Source organism: Dreissena polymorpha, chromosome 4, assembly GCF_020536995.1.
Source record: "Dreissena polymorpha isolate Duluth1 chromosome 4, UMN_Dpol_1.0, whole genome shotgun sequence".
Classification (NCBI taxonomy): Eukaryota; Metazoa; Mollusca; class Bivalvia; order Myida; family Dreissenidae; genus Dreissena; species Dreissena polymorpha.
Window position 1 is genome coordinate 72649009 of NC_068358.1, and position 19541 is coordinate 72668549.

Sequence of the window (19541 nt, forward strand, 5' to 3'; positions counted from 1 at the left end):
ACACTTAAACAGAGGCAACTTGAAAAGGTCTAAACCGTTGCCGTTCTATTTCATGAGCAAAAGGGTCACCTAAAATCGAATATATGATGTTCTTCGTCCGAGCATGCCTACGTTTAAAGACCCCGTCCTATCAGTAATATATAATCATCGACATGTATCTAGAAATAGTTCCTGTTCATCCCGTATAGTTTTGAAATATGTTGTGGTTCTCTCACAGGCGTTCAAAACGGATACAGACATCAAGGACATCAGCAATATGGATGGGACGACCGCAAATTCAATCTTCAAGATCCAGTTGACCCGCACGGAGTTTGCCGAGGCTCTCGGGCTCACGCCCACCTCAATGTTTGTTCGCAACATGTTCCTCATGGTGGACAAGGACAAGAACGGCCTCGTCAGCTTCCACGAATTCATGCAGATGTTCAACATTGTAGCCAAAGGTTAGTATAATTCTAATGATAAGTTCATTTCGTTAAAGGTAAATCCACGCAAAAGGAAAATGCAAAACTTGTGAAAGGACACACTGAACGGCTTCATGTTTATATGCATGTGTACACAATCAAAATGTGTTTTTTTAAAACGTTTGTTTGAAGCGCGTTTAGTACAACCACGCAATTTCATTTAACAGTTACGCAATAAAACACACACTTTTTAGAATACAATATATGGACTTTGCTTATCTAACATATGTTCTTTTTTAAGTTATTATGTATACGTTACTTTCTTTGTTGGAAATGTTTTATTCAATACAACATAGTTTTCCTTGCATGCGCGTTTGTTGCTAGGTAATGCCGGTGACAAGGCGGAGATGTTCTTCAACATGTTTGACCTAAAGAGGCGTGGCTGCCTGAGTCGTGATCAGTTTTCAAAGATGATTAAGTAAGTACTTCACGTTGAATGTCAGACATGTTCAGATTATAATAAAAATCGTGTAGTTTGCTTTGCCGTTCTGTATAAACCTAATTATTAAAACTGAAAATACCTATAAGTAGTTTGTGCATGGGTAAATCGATTGGTTATGCAGTCATGTGCTTTGTTACCTCTGCAATTCTGATGTACGGGCCTAGAGGTCAACGCTGTGATTTACTGACAATTTATAAGTTATTTATTAACTTTCGGCGATTGTTCTTTCAAGGTCAATGCTTGACCTCTCGAATACCGGACTAGACGACGACGACTTCAAGGTGCTTGTAGACTCGCTGTACCAGAAGGCAGGGCTTCAGCCGTCAAAGGACATAACTATTGGGGAATTTAAGAAGATATTTGCATCCGGAGAATATGAACATACATTAGAACAGGCCACGTTACAACTCGCTGGTAAGTTTGACACTCCCAACTTGGGGTTAATGCTCTAGTGCTTGAGATAAATCTTAAAGAGTAGAGCTTGGTTGCTAAAACTGAAACAGCCAGTAAAGGTATTAGTTAACTTCAACTCAAACAAAAAGTCTCTACAATTAATTTAAAAGGAATGGTTGTTCAAACATGTTTTATTGTTGATGAGCAAACCAATTTGTTACCAAGTAATACATACATGAAACAGGCTGTTAACATGTTGAGCAATTAACAACAACAACAACAACAACAGCTACTACTACTACTACTACTACTATACTACTACTGCTACTACTACTACTACACTACTACGACGACGTACACGATACTATTACGACGACGACGACTACTACTACGACGACGACTACACACTAAACTACTACGACTATACGAGACTACTACACTACACTGACTACTACGACACTACTACTACTAACTACTACTACGATACTACGCTACTCTACACTACTACGACTACATACGACTACGATACTACTACTACTACTACTACTACTACTACTACTACTACTACTACTACTACTACTACTACTACTACTACTACTACTACTACTACTACTACTACTACTACTACTACTACTACTACTACTACTACTACTACTACTACTACTACTACTACTACTACTACTACTACTACTACTACTACTACTACTACTACTACTACTACTACTACTACTACTACTACTACTACTACTACTACTACTACTACTATACTACTACTACTACTACTACTATACTACTACTACTACTACTACTACTACTACTTCTACTACTACTACTACTACTTAAATTTTATTAAATAAGCGTCTTTTTCTAATTTCAGGTGCAAAGGCACAGTGTAAGTGAACGCCATCTTAAAGAAAGTTACAGGTGGTTTACTTGGTCGCATAAGAAAAGTGAAAAAAAAAACAACTTAAATTTTAATAAAACAACATGAAATGGGTTTTAAAGATATTAGAGAGTTAACAGTTTATGAAATATTATCGGCAATTCATACAATTATTTAATAGGGATATCTTTATTTTATTAAACTCCGCGATTTTGAATTAATTCCCGCAATGCTTAAAATATAACTTTCTAACGACATTTTTATTTTTTTAACGCCTGTTGTTCTTACACTTATCTTGTACTTGCACACGAACTGCAGTAAAATCACTGCAGCTATTTACATCTGCAGCAATTCTCGCCCAGTGCTAAACAGGTATCTTGATAATGTTGTGAAATCATGTTGGATTTCAGGGCAGGGCAAGGGTCGGGCAGTGGAGCAGTCCTTCAGGTGCCGCAGAAAAACATTTATCGATTCCTTTGGGTAGGTTGCGCTCTGACGGCGCTTAAAAGTTCGATGTCGTCTCATAGTAGTAGTTACTGTAGTATTTTTTTGTACGTTTTTTTGTAGTATCATTTGTTTTAGAAATTAAAACTGCTTTTAAAATAATCCGTGTGTGGACGCTATACATAGGCATATACAGTTTTCATTAAGTAATAATACTAATACTGATCGAATTAACGATAATAAAAAAATAAATAATATACCGGGTAATAACTATTATTAGATGTATAATGATGATGGTGATGATAATGGTGATTATGATCAGAATACATCAACATACATCAGAATATGTAAGTTTATCTTCGAAAGACTTCACCACTTGCCAAGTCATCCTAATTATTGTTCGCCTTTTATCCTAGCGAATCAGCGGCGACCGATGGAGGCGCTCCCAGGCAGCAGCGCCCGAAGTCACACCTTCGGGGCGAAGTAGTGAAGAAAAGCCGTCCCCCACCCACGGGCTTCTGGAAACACTGGAACAGCTTCACGAAATACGTGGAGAACTACCGCCGCCAGATCTTCTGGGTGTCACTCTACATTCTAATCACCATTGGCATCTTCGCGGAACGCGCCTTCTGTAAATCGAAAATTATATACGTACATTTGTATATGTTATATGTCGTTATGGGTGACATTTCAGAATTACATCAATCTTCTGTATTGGTGTTCAAGTTCATAATGACAAACCCAATCATCCATCAACTAATTTTAAATTAAAAGTGCTTGTTACCTAATTGCAAATTCAGTCAAAACACGGTGGATGACTCTGTGTTTTAATTTCATTTGTTTCACAAAGTATATATTATACTATTAAGTCGATGTAGAAAATTTACGAAAACATAGATCTTTAATTTAGAAAAAGAATCATACAAACTGCCATCAATTTATTGCTCTGTTTTGATAGAAATTTTTTATAAACGCACTGTGTATACGAGATGTTTTCTCTCCACATGGAAGTAAATTAAAATAAGTAATAATCCATGTATGTGCATATATGTAACCCTTAATAATGAGCAGTAAATAAAGTTACCACTTTTTTAGTATGTGTGTTCATATTAATATGGATATTCTTAACAATTCGATAATCACATATTTGATGGTGACGATCTTCCCCAATTAGTTTCCTGCAAATCCTTCATTTGAACGCATGTAGGTAACGACTAGTGAAGATTTTCGCCCATTGTATTACTACACACTATTCATTTGAGCGCTTTTAGAAGATTCTGACGATTTGTATTTCCATTATGTTCATGCAGGCTGTACTTTTAAGCTCATCTAGATAACAAGTAATGAAGATTTTTTTCCCCATTCTATAGATGAAGTGAAGATTTTATCACACTCTATTTATGCGGATAATGATATGAGCGCATCTAAATTAAAACTTAAGATGATTTTCTTCCATTCTGTTCACGCAGACTATTCGTGTGAGCGCACATAGATACTGCTTGTGAAATTTTCTTCCATTCTATTCATGCAGGCTATTCATTTGAATGCATCTTGATACTGCTTGTGAAATTTTCTTCCATTCTATTCATGCAGGTTATTCATTTGAACGCATCTAGATACCGCTTGTGAAATGTTTTTCCATTCTATTCATGCAGAATATTCATTTGAGCGCACCTAAATACCAATTGTGAAATTTTCTTCCATTATATTCATGCAGGCTATTCATTTGAACGCATCTAGATAAAAACTAGTTGTGAATATCTTTTTTCCATTCTATTCGTTCAGACTAATATTTTATTTTTATGCATCTAGATAACACAAACTGAAGATCCCCCCCCCCCATTTATTGTATGTAGACTATTCATTTGCGCGAAACAAGACAGCAACGATTGAAGTTTTTCTCCCATTATAATCACACAGACTATTCCATTATGCACTTTGGGCTCCGCCGCTTGGCCGGATATGGCGTCTCAGTGACGAGAGGCGCCGCAAGCGGCATGATGTGGACGTTCTCGTGCCTGCTGCTTACTATGAGCCGCAATACAATCACGTTCCTGAGAGAGACGTTCCTGCACAGGTTCATCCCCTTTGATAGCTTCCACGCCTTCCACAAACTCATCGCTTATATGGCGCTCATCTTTACAGGTACTACAATTTATTGTTGTTTCGTCGCCTTACAAGAGGCCTGTTTACAGTTTCGGCTTGACGAAGCAATACTATGACCACATAACTTACATGTAATGAATAAATTCGAACAATAATCAATTAACCGATGAAATCATGTGTTTGCAGTGATGCACGTATTTGGTCACGGTATAAACCTGTATCACATCTCCACGTGGGCTTCTGGAGACCTCAACTGTGTCTTCAGGGAGTACTTCCGGGCGTGAGTAGACACAAACACAAATTTGACAAGATTTCCGGAAAACCTATTGGCGGCCAATTTGATCACGTTTTTTAATTCTAACTTTCAAACACAAGAAATGTGCCTGAAAAAAAGCATTGGAATAGATTCTGCAAGGATGAATAAATGTTAAAATTGATTGGGGTGGTCTTTTTTCTAACAGAAATATTCCTTTTTGGAAGCATATCCCACACATCGCTATTTATTTTTAAGATTAAAAAAGGAAGCAATTTTCTGATTGGCCGACTGGAAAGTTGTACCATGAATGCCAGACTCTGATTGGCCAACTTAAGGTTGTACTATGACAGTCAGACTTTGATTGGTCGACTGTGAGGTTGTGCCATGAAAGCCAGACTCTGAATGGGCGACTTAAAAGTTGTACCATGAAAGCAAGGCTCTGATTGGCCGACTGAAAAGTTGTGCCACCGAAGCAAGGCTCTGATTGGCCGATTAAAAGGTTGTCATGAAAGCAAGACTCTGATTGGTCGACTAAAGGTTATACCATGAAAGCAAGATTTTGAATGGTCGACTGAAAGGAGGCGCCATGAAAGCACGGCTCTGATTGGCTGACTGAAAGGTTAACAATTAAGCCAGAGTCTGTTTGGCCTAATGAAAGACTGTACAATGAAAAAACGGCTCGGATTGGACGCAAAATGGCTGCACTAATTAAATATTATTCTTAATGCCCTCAGATCAAAATATTGATGTTTTCTTTGGTTGTATTGATCCATGCATGTCGTATATAGACTATCATAGATCAGTTTGATGCATGAGCTTAGATTAATTTTATATGAAGGTCTAAACAACATTTAACAAAAGAGGAAATGTAATCTATATTAATTTTCAAATAAAAAAGATAATTACATGTATTATTATGTGTCTTTGGTCGCTGCTAAATGTATCACACGGTCATCGTGCATGCTGTATAAATGGTAACTTAATGTATTTGTTATCGCTTTCAGCACGGACAAATTTGCTTCCTTCCATTACTGGGCATGGACGACCATTACGGGTATGTGCATACGTGTGTGTACTTAGTAGCTCCAAATGCAAACGACAGAAACAAGGCTAGAGACAAGAGATTAGAATTTCACGACGAATAAACGACATAAACATAAAAAGTGTTTTCAAACACACGTTTACTAATTAGTTATTATCAATTGATTCTTCAGTATCAGAACAACACGGAACTACTTATTGTCAAATGCTTTCCTTTCACAAAAGCTTTTAAATTTAATAACTATTATTCAAACTGGTGTATAAGGAGGAACCTACTGTTAATTTCTACGGGCAATACATTGTTTACACTATTTATCAGGACTGACTGGAATAGCGCTGACGCTCATAGTCATCGTAATGTACGTGTTTGCGACGCCGTACGCGCGCCGGAACCTCTTCAGCGCCTTCTGGACGACGCATTTGCTCTACATCGGCCTTTACGGCTTCATGCTCATGCACGGATGGGGCCGTCTAGTGCAGGCACCGCTCACGCAGAACTTCCTGTACGGTCCACTGTTTGTTTATGTCGTAGACAAGCTGATCAGTATCAGCCGGAAGAAAGTTGAGATTGCGGTACAGAAGGCAGAGCTGCTGCCATCTGGTAAGTTCTTTGAACTATGTGTCCATACCAACGGGATTCTTATACTGAACACGTGGTATATTGGTACCGCTCTGGCATCGGAACTTATAGGTCGTGACGTATGATATCTTTTATTAAAAAAAAATCTCTTCTTATAACAGAATCCAGTTAAGACGGAAAATGTCGTCCCTGATTAACCTGTGAGGACTTCACAGGCTAATCTAGGACGACACTTTACGCACATGCATTAAACTACCTTTTCACAGAGCGAGACTCAGTTAATCCGAAGTCTGCACAGGCTTATCAGGGAAGACACTTTTCGCTCTATTCTATCTTTTATGTAAAGATAGTCTCTTATTAGCAAAAATCCTATTATTAAACAACCTTTTAACAGAGCGAGACTCAATTAATTCGCACCACTCGTTTAGCAGTCAGTTTTCCTGCTATTGATGCTACTTTCCATGAATGCTCGTCTATGCCAGCAAACAGATCCGTCGTAAACCATAAAACACAATCATAATGATCCATTACTTTCACAAAATAGTTACATTCCTGTTTTTGTTATGTATCATTACAGATAAAAGATATCTAAATAAATTAATACTCACAAATCCCTTGCTTCTCTTAAGTTTACTTCTCGACACCAATCTGTCTACACTATCAGCGTGTGTATTGTCATGTTTTATTTAAATCAAGTTCACTCTTACAGTAATGTGTGGCATAAGTGTATGTAGTGAATTGATTTTATAAAGGATATCAAGGGCTGATGCTACTTGGTATCACTGGAAGTGCATGAATTGATCTTCATTATCTCCTCAGATGTGCTGGGGCTGACCTTTAAGCGTCCGTCCAACTTTGACTACAAGTCCGGCCAGTGGGTCCGTATCGCTTGTCTGGAGCTGGGCACGAGCGAGTACCATCCTTTCACACTAACTTCCGCTCCCCACGAGGAGCACCTTAGCCTCCACATCCGGGCTGTGGGCCCGTGGACAATGAACATGCGCAAAACGTATGACGCCAACAACAGGGATGACAAGCCTTTCCCCAAGGTGAAGCATGTTTCTGGTGCTAGTAAAACCACTTGCTGTCGATATATTAGTTTATTAATAAATAAGTTATTTGATTGATTGCTAGACTGACTGATGGAACAATTGTTTCGTCGATTGATTGATTGATTCCAGCTGTACCTGGACGGCCCGTTCGGCGAGGGACACCAGGACTGGTACCGCTACAAAGTGTCCGTGCTTGTGGGCGGTGGCATAGGCGTGACGCCCTTCGCCTCCATTCTCAAGGACATCGTGTTCAAGTCGCGCACTTCCACCGTGCGCTTCCCGTGCGAGAAAGTCTACTTCCTGTGGGTGACGCGCACGCAGAAGCAGTTCGAGTGGCTCACCGACATCATTCGCGAGGTAAGTTACACAGAGCGCTTTTACATACTAACATAAGCTAATGACGTGGTTTTTTTTCTTCTTTTATTGTAGAGGCCGGTAGAAGACATCAATCACTTAGAATCAGAAAAAATCATTAAGTTTTCTCTTTAATTAAAAGCCTGTTACCCCAGGTACGTTCGCCCTCGTATTATGAACAGCTTTACACATAATACCATTCTTAACTCTTTATTGCAACAATAAGGGGAAACTAACCCATTATAACAGTTGAAAAGCCCCTCTGCACTTAAAATTAAGTACGCATTGCTTGTTGGGTAAAGGACTATCAAATTATGGAGTTTGTTCTTATATCTTAAAAGACCTATCTATCTCTATATTTTAGAGTTATTGTTTTATGTTTGAAATTGAACCTATTTGTTTAAAAATGAATGCAATTGCGTATGGTTTAGTTACATTTGTTTGGCCTGAATCAAAGAACATTCATGTCGAGATTTGTTTTGACTAGAAGCATAATTTCCAAAAAGTAGAAATATAATTAAATAAAATATAGTTAAAGGATCGCTCAATTTAAAGATGTAAATTTAAGGTTCCGTTTTTGTATTTCAATTATAAGGTTGAAAACAACGACCCTAACAATCTCGTGAACGTTCACATCTTCATTACCCAGTTCCAACAGAAGTTCGACCTCCGTACTACCATGCTGGTGAGTGGCACGTTATACTGAAAGAGGAGTAGACGTGTTAGTGGATTAAACCGTCTTAAAAACTCGCTTAATTGAAGTATGCGCACTATAATGTCTATATTTTGAGTTTCATTCAAAAAAGGTGAACTTCGTTGTTCATTTGCTTAACTGGTTTGTAAATGTATGTGTCGATCCTACTTAAAGCGTCCTTATATTTTTCCGGAACCAGAATCATGCACGGCAATATGAATTTTGTGTAAAACGTAATGTGTTAGAAGTAGAAGAGGACATCTTGTATTTTAAACTGAAACCGTGAAAACTCTTTTTTGATTCCAGTATATCTGCGATCGAAAGTTTATGAACAATTGTTTAAAAAAATCTGTATTAAGATAATTCCTATAAAAACTGCGCATTTTGCACTGATCAAACTCCTGGCTGTTTTCAGTACATCTGCGAGCGACATTTCCAAAAGGTTTGTGGCAAAAGCCTCTTCACCGGGCTAGAGGCCACAACGCATTTCGGTAGACCGGAGTTCGAGGAGTTCTTTAAGTCCATCCACTACGAGCACCCCAAGGTAAAGTTAGGCGCTCGGTTCATCAGAGTGCAATCTGTTTGGTTAAGTATATTTTATCGTTAAATTACGACTTCTCTATGGTTACATAGAAAGTTAGGGACATCTGTGTTTTAGCCCTTAATATTAATATTATAATATTCGTGAACCCCGATGCAACCTATTGTAACGTGTATATCGTTTCTTCGGGATATATACAATGGCAACAAACACCAGTGGTATTTTTCAACACACGGACTTCCCTGGGGCTTTCCTTAGCCGTTTGCTTAAATACTCAACTTCCTCAATTTAAACTGGAATCAATGAATATTTACACTAGTAATGATTTATAATTATTTTATCATTCGAATAATGAACGTTTAATCACTCTACAAGCCGGTTTCATATGCCAGGTGTGACTTGGGTTGACTTGGGTTGACTTGGGTCGACTTGGGTCGACTTGGGTTTACTTTGGTAGACAAGGGTGTCTTGGGTTGACTTGGGTTGACTTGGGTTAACTTTGGTCGACTTGGGTTAACTTGGTTCGACTAAGGTGTCTTGGATTGACTTGGGTTGACTTGGGTCGACTTGGGTTGACTTGGGATGTCTTGGGTTAAATTGGGTCGACTTGGGTCGACTCGGGTGTCTTAGGTGACTTGGGTCATCTCGGGTGTATAACACCTATAGCAACGAGTCTGCAGTATCCCCTATTTGCGTTTTGCAAGGAAGACAATCGGCCAGTGTAGTACAAGCGACACTAAGTAGCTTGACTCAGGCTGACCTACGAGACCTGACACGTGCACTTACTTATATTTCCGATGGAAACCTGTGACCCGGACTAGTATATGAGTCTCTAGGCTACCTAGCAAGCTATTGTATGCTATGCGCAAAGTTGCCTGGGTCACCGCCACTCAAAAGGCATCCAAAGTCACAGAAATGTCCCTGGCTTATGCTGACCTAAGAGACCAGACACGTGCACTGTCTTATATTAACAAAGGAGACCTGTGACCCGGACTAATATGTGAGTCTCAAGCTTACCCAGCAAGCAATGGTATGTTATGCGCAAGGTTGCCTGGGTTACCCCACTAATAAGGCATCCAAAGTCACAGATTCTTCCAATGCTATATGGTCTCTAATTACTGCAACGTTGTGATCTGTTCGGCAATCGAACGTGGACTGCCTGCTCCCAGTAGAGCAGCGCTTTATATACTGATAGTTCACGTGACCAACTTGCTAAAGACATCACCCTACTATTTCATTTCATAAAAACACAACCCTACCGTTTCAAACAATAATTGTATAATACTGTGACTATATTATGTTATACATATTGTGCATCTTTAACACCGACTTGTATTATTAAATCATTAAATTGTGTACATGAAAATACAATTATCAATTCAAAATGCAGACGCTATTTGCGTTGAACTTACGACAAGTCATGTACATGAACGCGGGAAAAGTACTTTCGTTTTAATGTAAATAATAGGAATGAACTCAAATAATAATGAACCTAACGGATAAAGTACCGGCAAAATTCGTCACACTATCTCCGAAATGGGACATATACAAACATGAACTAAGACACATAAGAGTTCTCCCCCGTGTATGATATTGACTTTTTACAATAGGAGCATACCGCGGGCATTTATTACGAAATATGTCTCCTTTTCATCATATTAAATGTTTATTCTGAAATTATATTACGTTGCCTAGGTAATATGAGGCAAAAAGCATTTCACATTATAAGCAGCATAAAAATCTGTCTTTTATGCACTATTTGAAATTCTTAAAAAAAGCAGCACTTACCGGTGTGTTTACTTCCATTAACGTTCAATTGGGAACCCAACAAAGTCACGTGATCCTGCACCCTGTTAATTATAGCGACACTCTATGAACACCACATGGTAAACACGACTCTGGGTAAATTAATGTGCTCGCCATTTAATTATAATGCTTAATTAATAGGCTTAACTATTTGCAATACAACGTTTGGGAGTTCAGTGAAACTTATTGACATTAATAATGCTGTTTACATTATAAAACATCCTTGTACCTGAGTTGCTCTTCTCTTAACCTTAGCAATTCAGCATTTCATTCGTTCATCTGCGCATGTATTCCCCCCCCCCCCCCGCCTACTTAGAACAAGCAAGGAAACCTTCTTTTTCGCCCATTCGTCCATTATAACAAAATCATTCCGTAACAAAAACTAAAATGACGCGTGGAGTTTGTCAATGTCAGACTGTATACATATACAATTGCTTAGAAAGGCCTAAGCTTGGATCTGGCAATGAAAGTCATGAACCTTTTCTATAAATCAGTCAGTCATGGACACTATTCGATGCATACAATTTGAAGTGAATTGCAGAGGATTGTATGTCTTTAAACGATCTTAACGCAATATTGCAGGTTCAGCAAGTGGGCGTATTTAGCTGCGGTCCGCCCCCTATGACCCTGAATGTGGAACACGCATGCGCGGCAATGAACAAATACACGGACTTCCCAAGCTACATTCACCACTTTGAAAACTTCTAACGCATGCGCACTTTGCATATGGAAAAACTTACAAATGACGGAATCTCTTTTATAACTGTGCCATATTTTTCTACAATGTGCTTAACTTAAGCTTCCTTCTACAACGGAAGACGATATATATGTAATGTTGCAAATGGGAATAAGCATGGGTGTCAATGGTTGTAAATAACATGTATGCTTTCATACAATTGCTAAGATTGATGCCGTTCTTTTGTCACAGTCTATATGTACATATATCATGATGTTTTTCTCCTTCCATATATATGTAACCGATTTGTTTTCATGAAGACAGTAACCCTGCAAACAACTCCAAATGATTTGTAATTTGATAAAGATTAAACCAAAAAAAAAGTAATTCATCAGTCTTTTCATTTCGTAGAAATGTTCAGCATTTTGTTTCAAGGGACTGAATTAGTATCGATTCTAGTCTAAATGAATATTCCTGCCATTGATTTGTTTCATATTCATACATTTCATTCACGGTTGATAGTATTAATTCCTCCTGGTATTGTTTTCTCAAACTATTAAAGTCTTAATTTACATCAGAACAAACACTGATAGAAATAACTGAATAATACTATACATTTATGATCATGCCCCTCACAACTTACGTGTTTAGCAATAAGAAATAGTTGTTTACGTAGATTTCATTTTAAAATAAATTTTAGTATAAAATATATAATTATTTAACTTATTATGGTTGCATGAATTACTGAAAAGCACTTCTGCATATTAAAGTTTAATTCAAATAACAATATTTATGTTTTTGTGTTACATATTTCATTTTTGTCGTCTATAATTTTTACCGCTTCAAGTAGAAATATTTGGTTCTTTCCATTTGACCGCTGATTGCCACTTTAAGTAATTGTTTTATCCCAGTTGATCCCAGTAAGCTTCCACGTCCTTTTTAACACAATAATTAAAAATAAATGGTTACATAAACGTTGTGGAACTTTATGAGATAATTGTGTACAAGTAAGTTTAACAAGACAGTTGTCGCGCCACGTATTATATCTTTTAACAAAATTGTCTTTTGAGAAAAATCGCGTTAAATGATGAGCAAATAGTTTTCTTTATTTATAATAATGTTCTTTAACATATTAAGTATTCAATACCGCATTTAAACATAATTATGAATATGTGTACTTCTCTGTCTAACAATAGTACGTATATGTTCGATTTTTATATCATATCAAGTTTAACATGCTTCCATATAAACGCTTAGACATATGGGTGATGTAATTAATGTAATTTAAATGTTACTTTTTTTCCTTTTAAATCAATATATGTTATTGAATTTTGTTCCATTTAAATAAAATCGGCACGTCACTTCATTCACTTTTTCCTGTTATAATTGCATCATTCAAACCCTTTGGTGTCAATGTTTCTAAGCTTTATTGTAATCTTGTATTGAGTCAAATCAATTGCTTTATTTAGGGAAGTATTGACAATCTGCTTTTTTCTGTTTTCGTTTATAACTTTCATTGGTGCGAATACATGCTTAATTCAATAAATATTTATGCAATTATTATGATCAATTCATTTTTCACTCCGGTACGCGAACATACTACTATTTCCGTCAAAAAACTGTAAAAAAAGTGTTTTTATTTCATATGTTAGCATGCTATCAAGTAGAACAAGTTAACGCATAACGCACGTGTCGGTTTCATGGAATTGTAACTATAATGATTAATTGGTTTAATAAAATTTCGCAAATTTGTGCTTTGAATTGTGCATTAAAGCTAATTCACTTTTTGTAAAATGACAAAATCATTAAATTATGCCACAGCTTTATTTGCATTTTTCGTTGTCTTTATAAAAGAACATATAAGTTGTTGTGAAAAATAAAATAAATAAAAAGACAACCACGATGCCTAACAGTGCTTGTTGAAGATCATACATAGGCGAAGACCCGACTGTGATTGAACGCTTCAACAAAGGATGGATTTCTTGCTCTTGAACAAAGGTTTGATTTCTTGCTCTTGTTATGTAGCTTGAACAAACGTTTTTTTTATCTCTTGTGCCGTAGCTTGAAAAAAGGTTGAATTTCATTTTATACACAGACATGCGGTTTTACTCATTCAAAATAGAGTTTAGAATTTATTTCAACATACATTAGGCTTTAAGCCCATGCGTACACACATATTACAAAACAAATATATACCCAAATGGCCAATGACGTACAGAATTGTTAACATAACTTAGATCAAAATCTGAACAAAACAAATTTGTATGCACTTTATCGTATTTTGTATTCTTATATTAAAGGTCAATTTTAACACTTTTGGAAACTTTATAACATGAAAGATAATTGTTTGAGATGCGGAATAAAACTATTTGCAACAATTAAGCGTTACGCCTTATGCCATAAATCACCAGGTAAATCTTCCAATAACGCGCCGTTTTCTAAAAGATGGACTGACTTACCTTCCGTTGCTGTGAGGTCAGAGCTGTACATCCGCTATTTTTAACAGCGTTATTTATGCCGAGACGATCAACTGCATTGCTATTGCATCAATACTTTAATGGACTTTTCTGACGAATATGATCATTAGGAAGATGAACTGCATGAAATTAGACCGTATATGTACAGTACACACCATTTTATCGATTTAAAAAATACCAATTAGACAAGACTCCTTTTTCCCGAAATGGCATGAAAAAGCCGTAAAATGTTCGTTATTAGATTGTTTATCATTTATCTAAATTATTGTATTTTTTGTAAATAAATGCAAGTGAACGAAATCGTATAACTGTAACACATAATTTAACTTATAACAATAATTCTAATCATTTGCACCCATCGATGTAATTACACCGATGCTCTAACTGTTCATCTCGCATGTTTGGTCTAGTTCGTAATCTTTTCCACTTAAATGCATAGTGCAAATGTAAAGTTCAATAAAATTTCAGAGGACAGAAAACACACTACCGTATTTTTCGGGGGTAAAGACGCGACTTTTTTCCGAAGCGTCTTATTAATGGACGAAAATGAAAAACATAATATCCTATTTTTTGCGAAAATCCTTATGTGTACTCCTCCACGATAAAATTGTAGTCAGTTAGATCTACTGATGATAGCAACCGGGTGTAATCCTCCTGGAAATCGTGCTTTTCACGCATTATATTATCAAAATAGTTTTTCGACACGGATAGATTTTTACAAATTTATATTTAATTCATTACACATATATTACTTATATAAATGTTTTGTTGAATTCCCCAATAAAAATACACATTTGTAATCCGAAACACACTTCTGATTGTCTTTTCTTAGCGCGCCGTTTACAAATTCAAGCGTCAAATAAACATTCGGGATTGTTAGCAGATATATACAGAATATGTCTTATTTTCCAAATTTCAATGTTGTTAGCCTTTTTAGTCGCCGATGCTTAAAGGAAACCGTGCTCGCACCTAGCGGTAGGCTCCCGCAATGAATTAGTAATAATTTCGTGTTGTTTATGCTTTTCGCAGTTTGTACACGGAGTGTCTATTCTCATCTCGAGTCCGTGGTTTGTAGCCACGACGAACCCATAATTGATTTTTAATAATTACACCATATATGTCTACATGTCGAATTTTATATTAAAAAATTAGGCTGCAACCATTTTAATTTGTCGGCATTTTGTTTCATTTCAGACTCCATGCAGTTCTCAAATCATAATCTCTGTGATTTATTACTCTAACTTGTTAGTTTCTGACCACGCGTGCTACTGAAAAAAGCCAGCGGGATTGTGTTTTATGGCACAAAGAAGCACACAATGGCTTCGACCAGTGTTTTTTTGATCCCTAAATGTAAGATAAGCAGGTGCAATATCAAATATTATGTTGGTCAGTACAAACGTTCTACCGAAAACCGCAGACCGCGTTTTTTTATATTGCCCAATAATGCCCTGAACATCCAAAAGCCTGTGTATTACGACACACAAACTTTAGATAAGCACGTGCCGTCTGTCAAAACAATGATTTTTATAGATCAGTAAAAATATCGAAGTAACTCACACAGTGACTTCCCATATATGACCTCGGAAACGAGACTTGCTTAAAACGTTTAAAATAACGATATTTATTGTCAAAATATTTCTATTAACAAATGAGAACCATCCAACATACATCATACACAGGCCAAACAAAGTATAAATAATTTTGACAATTTGAATACAAACATTGAATTCTATACGATGATTTTTTGTGCGATCAGTATACAGTACAATACAAATGTTTGCAATTGGATGTTATTTTTCAATAATGAACGAACTAAAAGAGTGTAACGATAACGATACAGCGTGTTTGATTTTTATTTTATTCAAAGGAATTGTCAATGGCAAATAATTCGCGAGATACTCCGGTACTTAAGTTGAAATTCACTACGAAACTTTTAATCGAAATTTCATCAAATCTTTAAAAAGAAACATATGCCGAAATTCGTTTGATACTTTGGAAAAAATAGAGAAAGTTTGTGTTTAGGAATTTGAGCACTGTTTCTTCAATATTCACCAGAATTTAATGTGAAAAACGGAAATCGGCCATATACGGAATTATCATTGTTTTGACAGTTGACATCCGATGGTTATTGTATGAAGTATGAAGAGAAGCTGACGAAATGTTAGCACAATCGCGCAGAAGTAAATATATCAGCGTATTATCTGTATCTGTTTCTAATTTTCGCTAATTTTAAAATTATTTAACATTTGCTATAGTATACAATAAATATTTGTAAATATTTTTACTCGGGTAATCGCCGTGTGTACAGACGCGGCGTGATTCTGTGGATCGATGCCGAGGCAGAAACAGACGCGGCTGTTTTTTATTTGGAAAAAACAGTTTGTGTTTGGAAACATGGCTAGCACGATTGTGGTGCACCAAATCTTTTTCAGTTTTTTGTCGTTCGGAAACTGGAAAAAAATCACATTATCTTTTCCAGAACGTGAGTTACAGCGAAAGGCCGCACAGATAACCATTTTCCCTATTTCTGTGAAAACAATTTCACGAAAAATATCAATACAAACAGAAAAAATAAAACCCGAATTCTGATCTATCGCTTATTTTCTAAGCGGGCGCGAAAATGCTTGTTCAGCTCTGACGTCACACAACAGGGGAAAACAGGGGAGATAAGCGATCAACGCTTTGCGAGTTACGATCATAAAAGTCAACAAAATCATCTTTTTCAGGTTAAACACAACACGCAAACGTTATTTTCCCGATAATTTAATCATATTTCAATGTGAATAGCGTTTAATATATTGACTTTGGATTTTCTTAAAATTGACTTTTAAGTAGATAGATAAATGTTAGTACATAGAGAGAAACTATTGATAACATAAGTCAGATATCAATTCAAAAGCTTTAAAAAATGGATAGAAGTCGATTAATTAACTCACACGTCCCAGTTCCCCATAAACGACATTTTTTTGTTTTGCAACCTCACACCTCACACTTGTTTACAGTATCGTATGCATGTATTCTTTTAATCGGAACACTTTTATTAAACGCCCATACTTCACAACCATAGTTCAGAATAGGTTCAATTACTTTATTAACATGTTTAAGTCAATGATTAACTAATATATCTGGGTATTTTACTAAATATGTTGTCATCTTGTATTTTGCTATAAGAGTTTGTCATGAGAGTGCGTCATATGTTAATAAAAAAACAGTGGCAAATAATATACCTTACGGAATCAAGATAGGGCCAAGTTGATTGTCGCGTGTCGACCTTCGAGGTCGACGCACGACATTCAAGTGACGCACGATATGTCACTCGACTTTTGAAGTCGACATGCAACAATCAAGATTTGAGTGTCGCATATCAGCGCGATTTTTAGAAAAAAACATATTGAAGAAAATCTTGACTGTCGACTGAATTGTCGACTGTCGCGATGAATGTCGAGTGTCGCTTCGCATGTCGACTTTAATGGTCGTGTGTTGACATTCGAGCGCGACACTCGACATTTGAGCGACGCACGAAGCGACGCGCGACATGCGATATGACACTCGACACTATACATGTACATAGCAAATGTCGCGAAAATGTCCTGAAGCTTGATGAGGTAAACCTCTTTCCACTCTGTTGGAATTTCTTCTCCTTCCAATACCTTGCTTAAGAGATGGTGTAGTAGCTCCACACTGGTCTCCACATCAGCCGTAAGCGCTTCTGCAGATTTGCCGTTCTTCCATCTCTTGATGGCGCTGCTGATCTCCTCATTTGAGGGAGTACAACAATTGATTGGCAGATCGATTGTAGCTGGTAGAATCTCCGGTGGGTTCCCAGCAGCTGGCCTGTTGAGAAGCTCCTGGAAGTGCTCAATCCACCTCTTCTTCTGCCATTCGTCATCTGTTATTACTCCTCCATTTTTGTCCCTTACTGGCCTCTAAGGCTAGGCAAACTTTCCTGTTAATTTCTTGGTGATGGAGTATAGATCTTTAGTTCTGTTCTGATAGGCTGCCTCTTCCACGTCTGTTGCAAGCGTCTTTAGATAGTTCCGCTTGTCTGCTCTAATACTTTGCTTGACATTCCTATTTGCTTCGATGTACTCTTCTTGTGCTTTCACTTTTGCGGCTCGTGTTCTGCTGTTGTTTACACTTGCCTTCTGTACTCGTCTTTCCGCAACTTTCTGAAGCGTCTCTGCTGAAGTCCAGTCCTTGTGGGTGTAAGACTTGGAGCCCAGTACATCTTGGCATGTTGAAGTCACTGCTACTTTCACGTTCTGACACTTCTGCTCTATCGTCTCTTCTTCAAGCAGCTCCTCTTGGACCTGGAACTTGTTGGAGAGAGTGATCTTGAACTCTTCTTGTTTCCAGGTGTCTTTCAGTGTGGCAGTGTTGTAACGTTGGCGTTAGATTGGGCCCCTGTCCAACTCTTCTTCAGGTTTAGTTTCAATCGGGCGACAATGGGATTATGGTCCGAAGCCACGTCTGCTCCTCACTTGACACGTACATCCTGAAGAGAGCGACGAAACTTCCTTGTGATGCATAAGTGGTCAATCTAGTTCTGCGTTGACAGGTCTGATGACACCCAAGTTGCCTTGTGTATTCGTCTGTGAAGGAAAACACTTCCTTCGATGACGAGGTAACTTGTGGCGCAAGGTCAGCGAATCTCTCCCTGTTGTCGTTCATCTCGCCTAACCCATGCTTCCCCATGATCTCATCATATCCTCGGTTGTCACTGCCGATATTGGCGTTGAAGTCACCTATTAGAATGATGATGTTTCTCTAGGGAATGTCTTGTATGATGGTCGACAGTCTATTGTAAAAGTTTTCCTTTTCATCCTCTTTACTGTAATTCGTTGGGGCGTAGCACTGGATTATGTCTACATTGATCCTCTTCTTTATTGTCAGGAAAGAGGTCGTCATGATCCATGGTCCGTGTGTCTCCCACCCGATGAGCGCTGTCTGTGCCGACTTTGAAAGCATGTGGGCTTCTCCCTGGGTGTGTGTTGCATCCTCCTGCTCATCCCCCAAGAACAATAGTAACTCTCCGGAAGTCATGCACTTCTGCCCAGAACCAGTCCATCTTGATTCACTGAGCCCTTGGGTGGTGAGGTTGAACTTCCTCATCTCTGTGGCCACTTGTGCTGTCTTCCCGGTCTAGTACATGGTTCGGACATTCCATGTACCGATGGTGGTTGTGGTCCTGGTGGAGATGATGGTCTGCGGCCTGAAGGCTTCCAGTTGACAATGGCTTTCACCATCCGGCGTTATACGTCCTCCAGCTGGAGGTCCACCATCCCCCAGGTCCGTGATGTCTGTTGTTATTATGTTTGGCGTTTCTGCAGCAATA

The 19541-nt window shown here is 37.7% G+C and overlaps 1 protein-coding gene across 2 annotated transcripts in view; it reads left to right on the forward strand.

The window, feature by feature from the left end:
* The window catches only part of LOC127879739 (dual oxidase 2-like), a 61573-nt gene extending 48018 nt beyond the window's left edge, over positions 1-13555 (forward strand). The window contains exons 18-32 of one of the 2 annotated variants that reach the window (XM_052426760.1): positions 218-440; positions 786-879; positions 1136-1317; positions 2174-2188; positions 2590-2659; positions 3040-3254; positions 4544-4768; positions 4916-5009; positions 5990-6039; positions 6346-6627; positions 7426-7655; positions 7788-8015; positions 8608-8697; positions 9122-9250; positions 11636-13555. In XM_052426760.1, coding sequence (XP_052282720.1) covers positions 218-440; positions 786-879; positions 1136-1317; positions 2174-2188; positions 2590-2659; positions 3040-3254; positions 4544-4768; positions 4916-5009; positions 5990-6039; positions 6346-6627; positions 7426-7655; positions 7788-8015; positions 8608-8697; positions 9122-9250; positions 11636-11761 — 2253 coding nt within the window. In that variant the 3' untranslated portion in view covers positions 11762-13555. The remainder of the gene's footprint in view (positions 1-217; positions 441-785; positions 880-1135; positions 1318-2173; positions 2189-2589; positions 2660-3039; positions 3255-4543; positions 4769-4915; positions 5010-5989; positions 6040-6345; positions 6628-7425; positions 7656-7787; positions 8016-8607; positions 8698-9121; positions 9251-11635) is intronic. The other variant, XM_052426761.1, reaches the window with a different exon arrangement.
* Positions 13556-19541: the final 5986 nt, after the last annotated feature.